Below are 15,823 nucleotides of genomic sequence, written 5' to 3'. Positions count from 1 at the left end.
AACATACATTAGCATCTGCCAGGTTTTAAGAAGCCTGAATGAATCTCCTGCCAATTGAGACCGCATATGTGAATGTCAACAAACAGTGTTATACTGACTCCACATCTTGTGCACTGGTGAGATTGTGGGGTTTAGTTTTGGCAGTGTCAACATGTCTGTTTCAAAACCACAGCTTTACATGCTTTTGAACACTTTTACAGTATTTGTTACCCACTGTAAAGATCAATAGCATTATATGACAATGGCTCAAATTAAATTTGGTCCTCTAAAAAGAAGATAAGGCCCTTAATCCTCAGTATTTAAAAAATGGAGGTGAAATCTATGCATTTTGAAATTTAGAGGGAAAACCGGACAAATGGAACAAGGAATGAATTCCAGAATTGTGTGTGATCATTCCAGGAAGAAAAAGAATGATTAGAAAATAACTTTCTCAAACAAAAAGAACCCTCAAAGAAATTATGATGGCATCTCCATGTACGGCTCTGCAAGAGGCCAAAATCTGAAAATAATTTTGGATGCAACAACTGGGAGAGTGGAATTCAAGTAGTCATAAAGCTATCAGTTTGGAGAAAGAAAAGGAATAATACTCAACTGACAGCTAAAGCAAATGTGGGAGGGCTGCTAATCTGCACCTTAACCAGTGCAGGTCACCAAGAAGACCCTTGTCCAGCATTCTGATCTAACAAATTGGTGAAAATGTGAACATCCATTTTCAATGTTCTTTTTCTGTTAATACAAGTTACTTTGTACTGATCGACTCTCTAAAACATTTCCTAGCTTTGAAGAAAAATGCTAGTATTAAACAAAAAATTAGTAAAACAAGGATGCATAACTTTTTTAGTGGTGGGGTGTGTGTGTGTGAATAAATTCTATAACATTCTGAATGGCCATCCGTCTCTGAACAGGCATTTCAGATTATTGGAGAATTTAAAAGGCAGTGATTACTTTTATTCTCTTATTTTCTTAGTTTTCAAGTTGACACAGCCATCTGTCTACTCATTTCACTTGGAATAAAATTAAAAATTAAGGGTTGAAAAAAGTGGTTGCTGCTATTTAAAATTCAAAAGTTTGTTTTCTCTTTCAGACATCTGCTGCATCCCTAGTCCTGGTTCAACACAGGCATAAGTAGTAGTACTAGTAGTATTTGGACCCCCCACAGGGGAAAGTGCAATAGACACATTAAACACGTTCCTCACCCACAAAGAGCTTATAATAGGACAGTCCTAGCAATTTAAATCAAGTAATCAGAATAAATAGTAGGGTGTAGAATTGACTCTATATACACGAGTGTGATTGAAGGTATAAAGCAGGAATCAGCAACCTTTTGGAATGAAGAGAACAAATGTGTGATAAAATACAAACCAACTGTTCAAAGGCTTCAATGAAAAAAAAAATCATTCAATTTATGGCCAATTAAAGTGGTACAAGTGTTTGTGCAGAATAACATCAAAACCCACCCTGCACAATCACAAAACAAGAACTCTTCAGATACAATGTACTGAATTAAGAAAAAGTTCCAATCCTCCTAAATTTTCATGCCCAATGGGTCTTTTCTCAAGATGCAACATAAAGGTCTATGCTATTCAAAGATCTGGAGAAATGGTTGCTTTTCCTCATTTTTCCAACGTATCTGGAGTAGAAACAAAAATTATGGGAACCACGTTTGTTTCTATATGGCTAGATGGCATTGTATTGCAGTCTGTAATGAGGACTGTGTGCTTTCAAAACAAACCAAGGAGGCTAGCAAAATAGTTGTGGGAAAGAAAAGAAGAAATTACATCTCCTTATGGGCGAAGGGGCTGATTGCCTACATTTACCAGTAGCCACTGGGGCTTTTTGGAAAGTGTTCGCATCGACTACCAGGAGTGGAATTTATTTCTACTTCTGGGGAGGAATCAAGCCTTTATAAGGGGACTATACAAACCTGGTCTTTGAGTCTCTGACTCAGCTAGGGGAAGGTTCACTCCTGCTTTACTCCCAGTGGGACTTAAGGGCATGCAGGGAGTTATTCTCTTTGCTTAAAGGAAAATAGGTTAGAATAAGAGTTGGTGACATTACAGTTTAAATCCTCTTTCTCCTTTACCATGTGTAAGCTCTAAAGTCAAAGCACCCCTAAGCTGGGTCCTACCTGAGCACACAATACTGGGCTCTGTTATCTCTCACAAAGGCTCACCAAGGCTTTTGCAGAGCTCCCATTTGTATTGCGGCCAACTTCTTTTGCTCCCTCGCTTTCTCTGAATGCCCTGATGTGGGAGGGCTGGTAATCTGCACCCTAACCAGTGTAGGTCACCGAGAAGACCCCTGTCCGGCATTCTGATCTAACAAATGGTAAAAATGTGAACATCCATTTTCAAGGTTTTTTTTTCTGCTGATATCATTTACTTGGTACTGGTGATCGACTCTCTAAAACATTTCCTAGCTTTGAAGAAAATGCTAGTATTACACAAACAATTAGTAAAACAAGGATGAATAACTTTTTTTGTTGAGGGGGGTGAATAAATTCTATAACAATCTGAACGGCCATCAGTCTCTGAACAGGGAATCAATCAATCGTATTTATTGAGCGCTATGTGCAGAGCACTGTACTAAGCGCTTAAAGGGAATGGGGTCAGAAGCACAGGTGGCCAGAGTAGCACTTGAGAGGAGGGAGGAGATCTCATGTGAGGATACTGCTGGGAAGGATGGGAGAGTAGCAGAGAGGGTTGAGAGCCAGGGGGCTGGAGAAGGGGGTGGGAGAGTGACTTTGGGGAGCTCAGACCTGATGGATTTAATTTTATTAATGAAGTAGGAGGCCAGATCGTTGGGGGTGAGGGAAGGACGAGGGGGAGGAACAGGGGGCCTGAGAAGGGAGTTAAATATACAGAAGAGCCGACGGAGATGATGGGCATGGGTGTCAATAAGGGAGGAGAAATAGTTTTGTCTGGCAGAGGAGAGGGCAGAGTTAAGGCAGGAAAGGATAAAAGGATTCAATACCATTTCTACTATAGCTACAACTACAATTACTATTTATTTTATTTTTGTATTTATCCCTGTCTTCATCTTTTAAATTGTTGTTGCATTCTTATTCCTTTATTTTTTCCTCTTACGGCTACAGATTGTCAGCTCTTTGTGGGAAGAGATCATGTCTACCAACTCGGTCGTACTGTGATTTCCCAAACAGTACAGTGCCTCTGCACATAGTAAGTGCTCAATAAATGACTGATTGGCTTTGAAGATGGGGAGAACTGTGGTCTGGCAGATTTTACGGGGAAGGGAGTTCCAGGCAGGAGGCAGGGATTGAGGAAGAGGTCTGAGGCAGATGAGTTGAGAATTAGGTACAGTGGGAAGGTGAGTTTGGGAGGAAAAAGGAGTATAAGATGAGGGGTAGTGGGCTCTCCTCCCCCTTCTTTCTGCACCACCCTTACACTTAGATTTGCACCCTTTATTCACCCTTCACTCAGCCCCACAGCACTTTTGTACATAGTAAATTGTTCATACTAACGTCTGTCTCCCCCTCTAGACTCTAAGATCATTGTGGGGACGGAAAGTGTCGACCAACTCTGTTACACTGTAGTCTCCCAAGCACTTAGTACAGTGCCCTGCACACAGTAAACGCTCAATACGATTGGCTGATGGATTAAGAGAGCTGATGGAGTGCCAATGGTCAGGAGTCCCTGGTTGATGTGGAGAGAGACGGAGGTTTTAGGAGAGTGGAGAGATGTGTGAGAAGGATGGTTTAGAAAAATGATCTAGGAAGCAGTGTTTAAGATGGCACTGGAGAGGGAAGAGGCTGCAGGCAGGGAGATGAGGCAGAAGGGAATATGGAAGTCTAGTCGATCGATGTATGTGTAGATTCGGATAAAATTAAGATGAAAAAATGAATACCTTAAAAAGGAAATGGGAGCCAAGTATTTCCCTTCCATGAACTCAATCCAAAGAACAGTGCAAATACTAAGAGATCAAACAGTGACTCTCTGGCGGAGTGACCTATGGAGAAGCAAGGAAGGGTTGGCCTATTCCACCTCACACATTAAACACAGATTTGGGTTTTTTTTTTCCTTTCTCTTAAAATAACAAATTCAATGCCACCTCCTCCTCCACTGTCAGTGCAGCGTAATTATGTTTAAACCACAAAACCCAGGAAATTTAGAATTACAGATTCCACGGTAGCTTTTAATTCTACCCTGGTGCATATGTAATATAAAAGGGTCTTTCATTACATGATCACATAACAGTGGACCATGTGACACTTGTAAAAAAATTATTTTATAAATATAAGTTAACTACATAGGGGAAATATTACATAAAATAGTTGAAGATATTTAGCATCATACAGGGAAACTGACATAAAGTTCTTCTGACTATTCTACTAGTGAGTTCCTTTTCAAATATCAAATGCAGCACACGGTTTTACCCCATCTTACATGCAACTCTTTTTACAGATGAAAAAAACTGTGAATCTTTGAGCTACCCTAGAGGTACGGAATATTTAGAGGATCATTTGGAATGCGCAGCGTTTCACCTCCAACCTGTCGCTAATTCGCAACCTCTTTGGTAAAGACGACCGTACTAAATAACACATGTGCAAAGTCCTTGGGTTTGAGAAATTAAGCCAGATCTATTAGAAATCACTCATGTCTGAACATTGGAAAGCATAACCTGTCTTCTCTACCCAAGCAGCTACCAAACTATTGTCCTATCACATGATAAGATTATTGGGTCAGCCTCTTCATGGGTCTCCTTGCCTCCATCCGTTCCCTACTTAAAGACCCTACCACACACCGCTGTACCCATTTTCTTGATGCAACACTTGGCACACATTTCTCTGCTTTTCAAACATCTCCGCCTCATTAAAGCTACTTTTGGCCGGAGGCTCTCTCCCAGTTTCATTCACTTTAACCTGTCAGCTCTCTTTACCATTACATCCCAGTTGAAACTTTTGCTCCTCTTAAAGCCACCTTGACTCGTTGGCTTCTGACCCCTTGCTCATGTTGTTCCCCTAGCCTGGAACTCCCTCTCCTTCCAAACTGTCATATCTCTCTTCACAGTCTTTCTAAAAATCGCACCTCCCCTGGGAAGACTTCTCTGATTCATAGCACCCAAGTGCTCTGCACATAGCAAGCACTCAATAAATATGATCGATTGATTAGACTGTGAGCTCCTGAACGACAGTGATCGTATGGGAGGAGCAGGGCTGGGTTTGTACCCCTTGGAGAGAGAGCAAGACTAGTTTTACATAACTCAACAAGAAAGATGTTGAGAGTGCAATTTCTGAAGTTCCTAAAGTGGGAAATTTGCTCTGCTGATCCCTGGAGGAGGGATGGTTTCCCAGAGTTAGCAAAGACCGACTTAAGGAAAAATATGCGCCAAGAAAGGATGGGAAATCTCTTGGAGTGGGAAGTCCAGGAACAAACGTCCTGAGTGAGATTTCAGGAGAAGGAATGGAAGAGAGCCATTTTAGGTGTGAGGGAAAGTGTTTAGGAGGTTGTCCCTGGATGAACACTGGGAATGTGAATGCCCAGTCTAAAGGAAAAGTCCTAAAATGAGAGGAGCGGTCTCAGAAGTGCTGGTCTAATGGAATGTAGAGTTGTCTCTGTCAAACACCAGAGGACAGCTCCTTTTAAGACCCATAAGTGATGCAGCTTTACTTATGGAATGTTACTTAAAATTGATCAAAGGATATTCTTTAGGTGGTTAGAAGCAACTAGTTAACCTTGGCCATTTGTGGTAAGAAAATGTGCACCGTTACATAACCAAAATTTACCTTTCAACATCTTTTCAAATATTACAAACTTTGGATGGCTGCATTTCAAGATTTAACTTCTTCCTTCAAATTTGGCAGGCTTTCCTGAATTTCTTACTGAACAACATCCACTCTTTCCTTTTCAAAAACAAGGTGAAATTGTTTGAATAAAATTTGAGCAATAATGTGGTATTTTTGGTCCTAAAGATGACCACAGTCCAGTAAGAAGTTATCCATACTGAGGATCAGAAATAGTAGTTTTATGAGTTGGTGTAGGCCTGAGGTTTTATAATGCCACCCTGTATTTACTGATTGATTTATGTTGCTGGTTCTGTGGCCTAATTTTTAAGTGTATTAGTTCGATCCTTCTCATTCTTATTTAGAAATTCTTGGAGGGAGTGCTTCATTCATTGTGAATTTTCACAACTCAAGGCTAACTGCTTGTCTAAGCCATGTTTACCCTTGTGCACTATCTAGCTTTTAGCCACTGGGTGACAGCCAAAGCACAAAAACAACGGCCCCTATTCATGAAGAAAGTAATCATTGCATTAGCATGTACACTGCACAAAATAAATCTCTCTCACTTTCCAATCTACCCAAAAACCTAATGAAGAAACAAGTTCCACAGACAGGGGGAAACGATCACATCCCAAATACGGTGTGGAAAGTGAGTTCTGGACAGGGCTTAATTTGTGCCAAGGCTGGATGAGGGTCAGCCTTGGCACCTCTGGGTAGATAGCCCCAGCACCTGTAGCCCCAGGACCAAAATCCTGCCCCCAGAATACCTAGAACCATAACTCCCAGATCCTTCCTGTCTTCAAACTCTTCTCCTCCTCCTCCTCTCAGTTGCCACTTCACTTGAGGCATCAAGTCGAATTAGGTACCAGTTTTGCCCTACGTGAGACATTTGATTGAGACATCTTTCACAGTCATTATGTTCACTTGTGAATTAAGCAACACAGAATTCTGAGGAAGTTGAGGAAATGCTATTGCAGTCTTAGCTGGTACAGGACATTTTCCATTCAGAACCTCTGGATTTCCCTGCCTCTCACAGCCTCTGCCCCTGCTTTCTGTGGCCTCTCCTTCCAAGAATTCAAATGAGTGGGAGGAGGGGGTACCAGTTTTGTGTCAGGATGAACGTAAGTTACATTACGGACACTGGCTGATATCATTTTATAAATACGTAGGCACCATATTTTTGTTGGGTTCCAATAGAGTTAGGACCAAGGAGGGGAAATCACAAGTGCAGGGTTAATTTTCATCATGGTATCCCTTACGGTACAGAAGCTAATGGCTTTGGGGGTATAGTAGCTAGTTTTACCTGCACTCTCTGTCTCCCACCTCGGAACTGGAGAAAGGCCAGAGGCAATGCCATCTTTTGTTCTGTGCTGGCAGGAAGACAAAGTAGCTCCTCACCAGGACTAGGTGTGGGTAGGTTCCCCCTCCGGGGACTCCCATGAGAAGGAGACACCTGCTTGGGTCACCCAAGCCTGGGTGGCCCGGTGCTCTAACAGAGATGGGATGGAGGCTAGCAATCTGGTAACACCACTGCCCAGGCACCCAATGAGCCAGACAGGTATTACTGCCCCTGGGCAAGGACCGGAGATCGTGCAACTCTCAAGTGGCTGGGCCTCGGCAGTGGCCAAGACCAGCTGATCCAGCCAAAAAGTAGCACGGAAAAGCAGGGCTTGTGCCGTCTCACGGAGTCCCTGCTCTGAATCCCCTCGAGGGCACTGACTGGCCCCTGTGTGGGGGCAAGTCGAGGGAACTGGAATTTAGCGTTAGGGCCAACCAGCCTCTGGTCATAACCACAAGACTATAGTCCTACTTTTTTAGTATTCTTGTAAAATCTTTAAAAAACCCAACCGCTTCACTTACATCATATTTTCAGGCTCTGCTGCACAAGCTCCTACAGCCTTGGTGACATTCACAAGAAGGGCTTGATTGGTTCCAGTGAGCAAATTCACAAGTGGCTGGATGCCACCGCATCTTCGAACAATAATCCGATTTGCTGGCTCTTGACAACACTCTCCCAATGCTCCAACCACATTCACAAGGACTTCTTCTGGTTGATCAGTTAGGAGTCCGACCAAGGTTTCTATGGCTTTGTATTCCCGAAACCTATATTGTCGGAGGAAAAAAAAAATGGATCAAAATTACGTTCAGAGTATTTTAATTTTTATAAACTTTTGATTGGTGTTCTCACACGGGTCATGCCATACTAATCCTCACACATTTCCTTTTCAATTAGTAATTCAAATATTAATTATTTACCTATACCGTCACTTAAATATTAAACATTCATCACAAAGCCTAGAATTATAACTATATTTCTATATTATTTTACCTCATCATCGTATTTCAGCTCAAATATATAAAGGGAGCTATGGAGAACAAAACACTTTCTAGGAAGTTGCTAGACAGAAGTGAGGTGCAATGGATTTTAAAATAAACTGTATCACATTCCTCTAAATGAAAAAAAAAAACCCTCAGCAGTCATTTAACCAGCTTCCCTGTTGCCTTCACTTATTTTTTTTAGCAGTATTTGTTAAGTGCTTACTACCTTCCAGACACCATAGTAAGCATTTGGGTAGATAAAAAATAATGAGCTTGGACACAGTCCATGTCCCACATGAGGTAACTGGGGCACAGACAAGTTAAGTGACTCGCACAAAAGTCACACAGCAGACAGTTGGTTGAGCCAGAATTAGAACTCAGGTCCTCTAATTCCCAGGCCTGTGCTCTTTCCACTAGGCTATGCTGCTTCACCTCTTTTTTTTCTCAGCTTACTCTCTGTCTGAAGCCGGCAGAGGCAGCTGCCACTGGTGAGTAAGCAAGCCGCTGTCTCAAGGTGGCACGCTGCAGAAGCGGGCATCCACTGTTGGGTAGGGACCGTCTCTATATGTTGCCAACTTGTACTTCCCAAGCGCTCAGTACAGTGCCCTGCACACAGTAAGCGCTCAATAAATACGATTGAATGAATGAATGGCCACCATTCATGCACAGAGTCCCTGCCACTCCCCTGCCGATACTGCACGTACACAGTGCCCATATTAGTTTCATTTTTCAGTGAAGCTCGCCCCCTCATTTCATCCTCTGTCCCCTGAAATAAAAGTCTTACCAGCGCCACAAGGTTTACTTGTTTTTCATTTGTTTTTTTAGGTGCTGTGAGATCACTGATATCCCCCTCCCCTCCCATCCCATTTTCCTGGAGGTTGGCAGGTAGGGGCTGGGCTGTAATGGCACAGAATCAGGGAGGTGGGTGGGGATAGGCAGGGCTGGTGAGAGCAGACAGGTAGGAGGTAGAGGATGCCAGGATCTCACCAAGGTGCATGAGATTAATAGAGGAATGGGAACAAAGGGAGTCAAATCCCAGTCTTAGCATCACTCCCTAACCCAGAAGCTGGGCACAGGGTGGGTAGGGAGAAGTCAGGGCCTGGGTCCCCACTGGAGACTTCAGCTGTAACCCTGCCCCGCAGGACCTGAAGCTGGGTGCCGGAGATGCTCCGGTGAGGAACCGGTCCCCGATGGGACTCACTGTTGTGCCCTGCAAGCCCAGGCAGCTGGAGCGGCCCGTTTAGGTGGGGTGAACTGAAGCTGGAGGCGGTGCAGAGTGGTACAGCAGACGGGGGAGCAGAGCATTAACTACACTGCCGGTGAACAGCTCCCACAGTTCCACCGCTGGTGGGAGGACTGAGGGCAGGCTCCCCAGAGGATGAGCTGAAAGGCCTGGCGTCTTAGACAGTGGACCACACTCAGCCATGCTGAGAGGGAGACAGGGAAGCTTGAGCGCTGCTCCATCCTGTCTTCTCACTCTAGGCTGTAAGCTTGTTGTAGGCAGGGAACATTGTATTGTACTCCTCCAAATGCTTAGTACAGTGCACAGAACAAAAGTGCACAATAAATACCACTGATGCTGATCTTAGAGGTTCAGTGCCATTTCCTGCCACCCATCAATCAATCAATCAATCAATCGTATTTATTGAGCGCTTACTATGTGCAGAGCACTGTACTAAGCACTTGGGAAGTACAAATTGGCATCGCATAGAGACAGTCCCTACCCAACAGTGGGCTCACAGTCTAAAAGGGGGAGACAGAGAACAGAACCAAACATACCAACAAAATAAAATAAGTAGGATAGAAATGTACAAGTAAAATAAATAGAGTAATAAATATGTACAACCATATATACATATATACAGGTGCTGTGGGGAAGGGAAGGAGGTAAGACGGGGGGATGGAGAGGGGGACGAGGGGGAGAGGAAAGAAGGGGCTCAGTCTGGGAAGGCCTCCTGGAGGAGGTGAGCTCTCAGCAGGGCCTTGAAGGGAGGAAGAGAGCTAGCTTGGCGGATGGGCAGAGGGAGGGCATTCCAGGCCCGGGGGATGACGTGGGCCGGGGGTCGATGGCGGGACAGGCGAGAGCGAGGTACGGTGAGGAGATTAGTGGTGGAGGAGCGGAGGGTGCGGGCTGGGCAGTAGAAGGAGAGAAGGGAGGTGAGGTAGGAGGGGGCGAGGTGATGGACAGCCTTGAAGCCCAGGGTGAGGAGTTTCTGCCTGATGCGCAGATTGATCGGTAGCCATTGGAGGTTTTTGAGGAGGGGAGTAATATGTCCAGAGCGTTTCTGGACAAAGATAATCCGGGCAATAATCCACCCATGAAAGTTTCTAGAAGTGGGGTGCTAGCGGCCTCTTCCCTGGAACCCACAGCTCCACAACTGGGCCGTGGGGAGGCACTTACAGTGTAGGGGCTCAGCTATCAAGTTGGGGTTCTGTAGCAGAACCTACTTTCAGGAAGGTTTATGGGACAACATACCCCACTACAGTCATGCACAATACAGTTTTAGTTATGAGGACCATAACCCGGCTGTAATGTGGGGAGGGCTGTAAACGCCCAGGCATCTCGGCCACAGGAATCCCCCCGGCACATAAGAAGCTCCGAAAAGCATCTCTCCATGGCCGAGGATTTCTTGTTGGTTAGTTGGTTCAGAAACGACTTTTCAAATAAAGAAATCCTCTTAGAATTGGCCCTGTTTCAAAACAGTGTTACACTACAGGATACTTTTAAATGACTGCCTTTCATTTCACAGCATTAAAAGGTTTACCCTTACTTTGTCACATTCTCTTTGCTGATTGAACATTTCCATATTGCACCCGTTACTGCTGCCAACCGTTCTTTATTGCTGGAGTTAGTCAACAGGGTTGCAAGTGGTTTGAGCCCTCCGTGTTGTCTCACTAAATCTCGAGTTTCTTCATCTTCAGCACACTACGGAACAAAATCAGGTTAATGGATTATTATATAGAATACCGTGTTTCCTTTGGGCCCAAATGATCACAAAAAGTGAGGGCGAAAACAACAGGATAAACAGTTATTATTGATATGCTGCCTTTTACTGAGCTAGACTAGTACAAGTCTCTCCAGAACAACAGGGAATGGATCTACCAACTCTGTTGTAGTGTACTTTCCCAAACGTTTAGTACAGTGCTCTGCACACTGTAAGTGCTCAATAAATATGACTGACTGAATGACTGACTAACTAGCAGATGGGTTGTTCAGTGAACATCTTCCCCAGGACTGGGAAGGTAATAATTAATCTCAGGTCCTATACTGTTAGCGACCCCTCCCTTGCCCCCCACCAAAATCTAGGTCTACACCGAGGGTCCAGAAAGATTGATTGAGAGATGTTATTTTCCTGTTGCCAAAAACTGGTCCACAAATTTTGCCAAGTAATGACATCCTCTAGTCCATCTTTTCAGCACAGGATTCCTAAAAGTCACTTTGTCGTTGGGATGTCTCTGACTCCTTCATGGGGCTGCTGATTCCTTCCCTGATAGAATCAATCAATCAATCGTATTTATTGAGCGCTTACTGTGTGCAGAGCACTGTACAAAGCGCTTGAGAAGTACAACTCATCATTTTAAAATCACAACTCTGTGCCTCAGTTTCCCTCTTCTATAAAATCATCATCATCATCATCAATCGCATTTATTGAGCGCTTGCTGTGTGCACAGCACTGTACTAAGCGCTTGGGAAGTACAAGTTGGCAACATATAGAGACAGCCCCTACCCAACAGTGGGCTCACAGTCTAAAAGTGGGAGACAGAGAACAAAACCAAACAGACTAACAAAATAAAATAAACAGAATAGACATGTACAAGTAAAATAAATAAATAAATAAATAGAGTGGGGATTAAATACCTGTTCTTACTCCCCCTAAAGATTGTGATTCCCATGGAAGACAAGGACTAATATGATTATCTTTTTTCTTTTTGTTGGTACTTGTTTAGAAAAATGCTTCAATATGGGATAATGGGCTGGACACAGTCCATGCCCCACATGGGGCTCACAGTGTTAATCCCCATTTTACAGACGAGGTAACTAAGGCACAGAGAATTTAAGTGACTTGCCTCGGGTCACAGAGCACACAAGTGGCAGGGCTGGGATTAGAACCCAGGTTCTTCTGTCTCCCAGGCCCCTGTTCTAATCCACTGCTTTTCTGTAACTTGTATCTACCCCCCATCTAGCACAGTGCATGGAACATAGTAAACACCTTAATACCATTAATGGTATTATTAGTAGTAGCACTATACCACATACATCAGGATATGCTGCTTAAAAGGAATATTCAAAAAGAATATAATCAGTGTGGCGTAGTAGATAGAGCATGGGAGTCAGAAGGTCATGAGTTCTAATCCTGGTTCCGCCACTTTGCTGTGTGATCTTGGGCAAATCACTTAACTTCTCTGTTCCTCAATTACCGCATCTGTAAAATGGGGATTAAGACTGTGAGCCTCATGCTGGACAGGGGCTGTGTCCAACCCGATTGGCTTGTATCCACCCCAGCGCTTGGTACAGTGCCTGGAACATAGTAAGCACTTACAAAATACCATCATCATCATTATTATTATTAAATGAGTTTACCTTAAAGATGGCTTGGGCACAAAGCATCTGCAGCTCCTCATTTTCACTACTTAGGTTTTTCACAAGATTCTCAATCATCTTTTCTGATTTTATAGCACGTCTGTAGCTTGCCTATGAATGTAAATTTTCAAATTTTCACACGTACAGTAGTACACTATATTCCCGCCATAAAACAAACAGTGGCATTTTCATCATATCACTTCCTGTTTTGAGTTAGCTTCGATTATTTCCTTAACTGGAATTTATTTCTCTAAAACACAGATATTTTACTTCACAATGATGCCAAAGTAAAATGCTTTTCAGCGACATTACCAGTAACATCATTTTGCACGATGCGTGCTAAATAATGTAATGAATGGTGACCAACATTCTCTTTCAAGCCAAAATTATTTAGTTTACTGAATTAGCAATTACTTAATGACTTTCTGGGCCACTAAGGATGGTCTACTTTACTATCTTTTAACCCATGGTCCTATCAAGTATGGCATCACTAGGGCTGTTCACCCATCAGATGACATTGCCATCTCTTCACTGTCTGCTTTCATTGGAGTTGAGATTAAAATATGAGGTGGGAGGGAAAAAGAAGATATTGTACTGCCAACAAAACATGAACTTAAGGGTTTTGGCAGAACTGATGCGTTGCACTGAACCAACCACTTTGTCTTCCTTGATCCCCATTTATCTAACAGTATGCTGTTGTAAAATGGCCAGGGCAGGTGGTCTGAACAGAATTATGGAACAGATTACCTCTGTGTGAGTTCTTTCAATAGTAGACACTGTTTTATCCTTTCCCTATTCACAAAGCACTACAGGGTGTGGCACTGTAGTTCATTATACGTAAGCTTGGAGGTCTTGACAAAAATTCAGCAAAATTCAGAGATTAGAAACAAAATGAGAAAGGAAAAAAAAACCTACCAAGAACAAGCCCAAAAAGATGAAATGTAGACCTCTGCTGATGTGTCTGAGATGCCTGAAATGCCCCTAATGGAGAGGTAGAGGGGTGAGGTAATGGGCTTAGGCAAGTTCCATAATGGCCTTGTTGATGATATTCTCACTGATCTTCTCTCTACTTACACTGTGCACTTTCTGACCACTTTGTCTGGCTGTCATGGGCTGACTCACAATTCATTGTGGAGGGCAGCTGGAAGGGAAGGTGGGGAAGAGGGACTTCAGCTCTGGAAGAGCCTGCGCTTCTGGGACTGCTACAAGCTGTAGGACTGGGCTTTGTAATTTCAAATTACAATGACAGTACTCAGTCCTGAAAGCTTCCAGTCAGCAATATTCCCTCTGATCTGCCTGGCTGCCCATTCCAGGATTTCTGAATCATGGCACCTGTGATCTTTCTGTGCAACTATGCAACCTTGTGCACTTTGGAGGCAACACTGGTTATTTTAACTTCTTCCAAGGAAAAATGCTTACTTTATACTTAACAGTCACAGCGATGTTAAATTCCTGGTACAGGATTTCATGACACCTGGAGGATCCTCCAGGAGGCCTTCCCAGACTGAGTCCCTTCCTTCCTCTCCACCTCGTCCCCCTCTCCATCCCCCCCATCTTACCTCCTTCCCTTCCCCACAGCACCTGTATATATGTATATATGTTTGTACATATTTGTTACTCTATTTTACTTGTACATATCTATTCTATTTATTTTATTTTGTTAGTATGTTTGGTTTTGTTCTCTGTCTCCCCCTTTTAGACTGTGAGCCCACTGTTGGGTAGGGACTGTCTCTATATGTTGCCAACTTGTACTTCCCAAGCGCTTAGTACAGTGCTCAGCACACAGTAAGCGCTCAATAAATACGACTGATGACGATCCCAGGATCTTTTATCTGGTCTCAGGTCATCCTACTGACCTAGAAAATGTGAGCTACCAGTGAAGCGCACACCAGAACTGCCTCCAGTCATACTCCCCTAAACAAAGAGTAAGATTGTTGAAACGAGTGAATCAGAGAGGAAGCCAGGACCTATAAAGGAACTTCAGTCTTGCTCCCTTTTCTGGAATCCGTTTTCTCTTCTGGACCCACTAAATGACATTTGTTGGGCTGCTATGACTCCTTTTGGCAGGTGTTGTACTAATATTTAGCCAAACGGTGTCATGCCCCTGTTCCGGAAATGATCCCAGCAGAATTCCTCCCGTTATTCTATCAGCATGCCGAGGCAGTTGGCCAACAGACATGATTATGGCCCTGTTAGGCCTTCAGACAGCTCTCTGCTGGATTGGCCTCTGAGTGACCTGGGCTAGTGCAGACTCAATCCACTGCCAACCAGGCAAAGGGCACTCCTGCTCATCTGTATCGCCTTCAGCAAATCTGAGGACGAGGAGGAAGACACTGTACCATTGAGAGGTGATGGAATCAGAGCAGTAGCTCCATCCATTTCTGTCTCTCTTCTCTTTCTACTCTCAAGTCTTTCATTGTTTTCTACTTCACCAGTTGTGCCTGTGCTCTTTCTCCACCTGGTACAGAGACATTCTCTGTTCTTGCTCCCCTTTGCCGGTGGATTTAAATGGCCCTTAAAACCGGCCAAGAAGTTTCCCCTTGGCATATTTTGGGACAACCTAAAGCCACCGGCAAAGTAAAACAAGCAAAAAGATAATGTGACTCTGAGAGAATCAGTAGCAAGAACTTAACGCAAGCCAAACATGTAGGACCTGGCTTAGTATATCAGCAGGCCCTGGTACTAGCTACAGTATGCTAAATTGGAAGTTTTCAAAACCAAAAAAAAAGCTCTTGGAAACTTGCTTTTGGAGGAAGGGAAGAGCAAAGTAGACCAAGAAGAAGTGGTGAGACCTAGCGGAAAGAACGCAAGCCTGGAAGCCAAAGGACCTCGATTCTAATCTTGGTTCCACCACCTTTCTGCTGTGTGTCCTTGGGCAAATCACTTAACTTCTCTGTGCCTCAGTTTCCTCATCTGTAAGATAGAGATTCAGTACCTCTTCTCCCTCCTAAACTGTGAGTTTTCAACTTGATTATTCTGCATCTTACCCCAGTGCTTAGTAAAGTGCTGGGCATATGGCAAGTGCTTAGCGAATACTATGATTATTCTCAACAGTGGCCTTCCCTTGGCCCACACTTCAATGCTACATAAATACTTAACAAAACAAGAAGAGGAAAAAGCTGCGGCACCATGATAATACTAGGATACCACTCTTGCTTCTGCAGCAGTTTTTGCTTTCGTTA

General features: G+C 43.7%; 1 protein-coding gene across 4 annotated transcripts in view; it reads right to left on the bottom strand.

Annotated features, from left to right (window-relative positions):
• Positions 1-15,823, bottom strand: part of ODAD2 (outer dynein arm docking complex subunit 2) — a 148,704-nt gene that overhangs the window by 78,030 nt on the left and 54,851 nt on the right. For all 4 annotated transcript variants that reach the window (XR_005453642.1, XM_038755483.1, XM_038755484.1 and 1 more), the window contains exons 13-15: positions 12,642-12,752; positions 10,831-10,985; positions 7,601-7,843 (exon numbers count right to left, since the gene is read on the bottom strand). Coding sequence is in view for 3 of the 4 variants with exons in the window: in XM_038755483.1 (XP_038611411.1) it covers positions 7,601-7,843; positions 10,831-10,985; positions 12,642-12,752 (509 nt within the window). In the remaining variant the exon portion in view is untranslated. The remainder of the gene's footprint in view (positions 1-7,600; positions 7,844-10,830; positions 10,986-12,641; positions 12,753-15,823) is intronic.

The sequence above is a fragment of the Tachyglossus aculeatus genome, chromosome 13 (assembly GCF_015852505.1).
Source record: "Tachyglossus aculeatus isolate mTacAcu1 chromosome 13, mTacAcu1.pri, whole genome shotgun sequence".
NCBI classification, from domain to species: Eukaryota; Metazoa; Chordata; class Mammalia; order Monotremata; family Tachyglossidae; genus Tachyglossus; species Tachyglossus aculeatus.
Note: the sequence above shows the minus strand (reverse complement) of the source record. Positions and strands in the feature narration are given on the sequence as shown.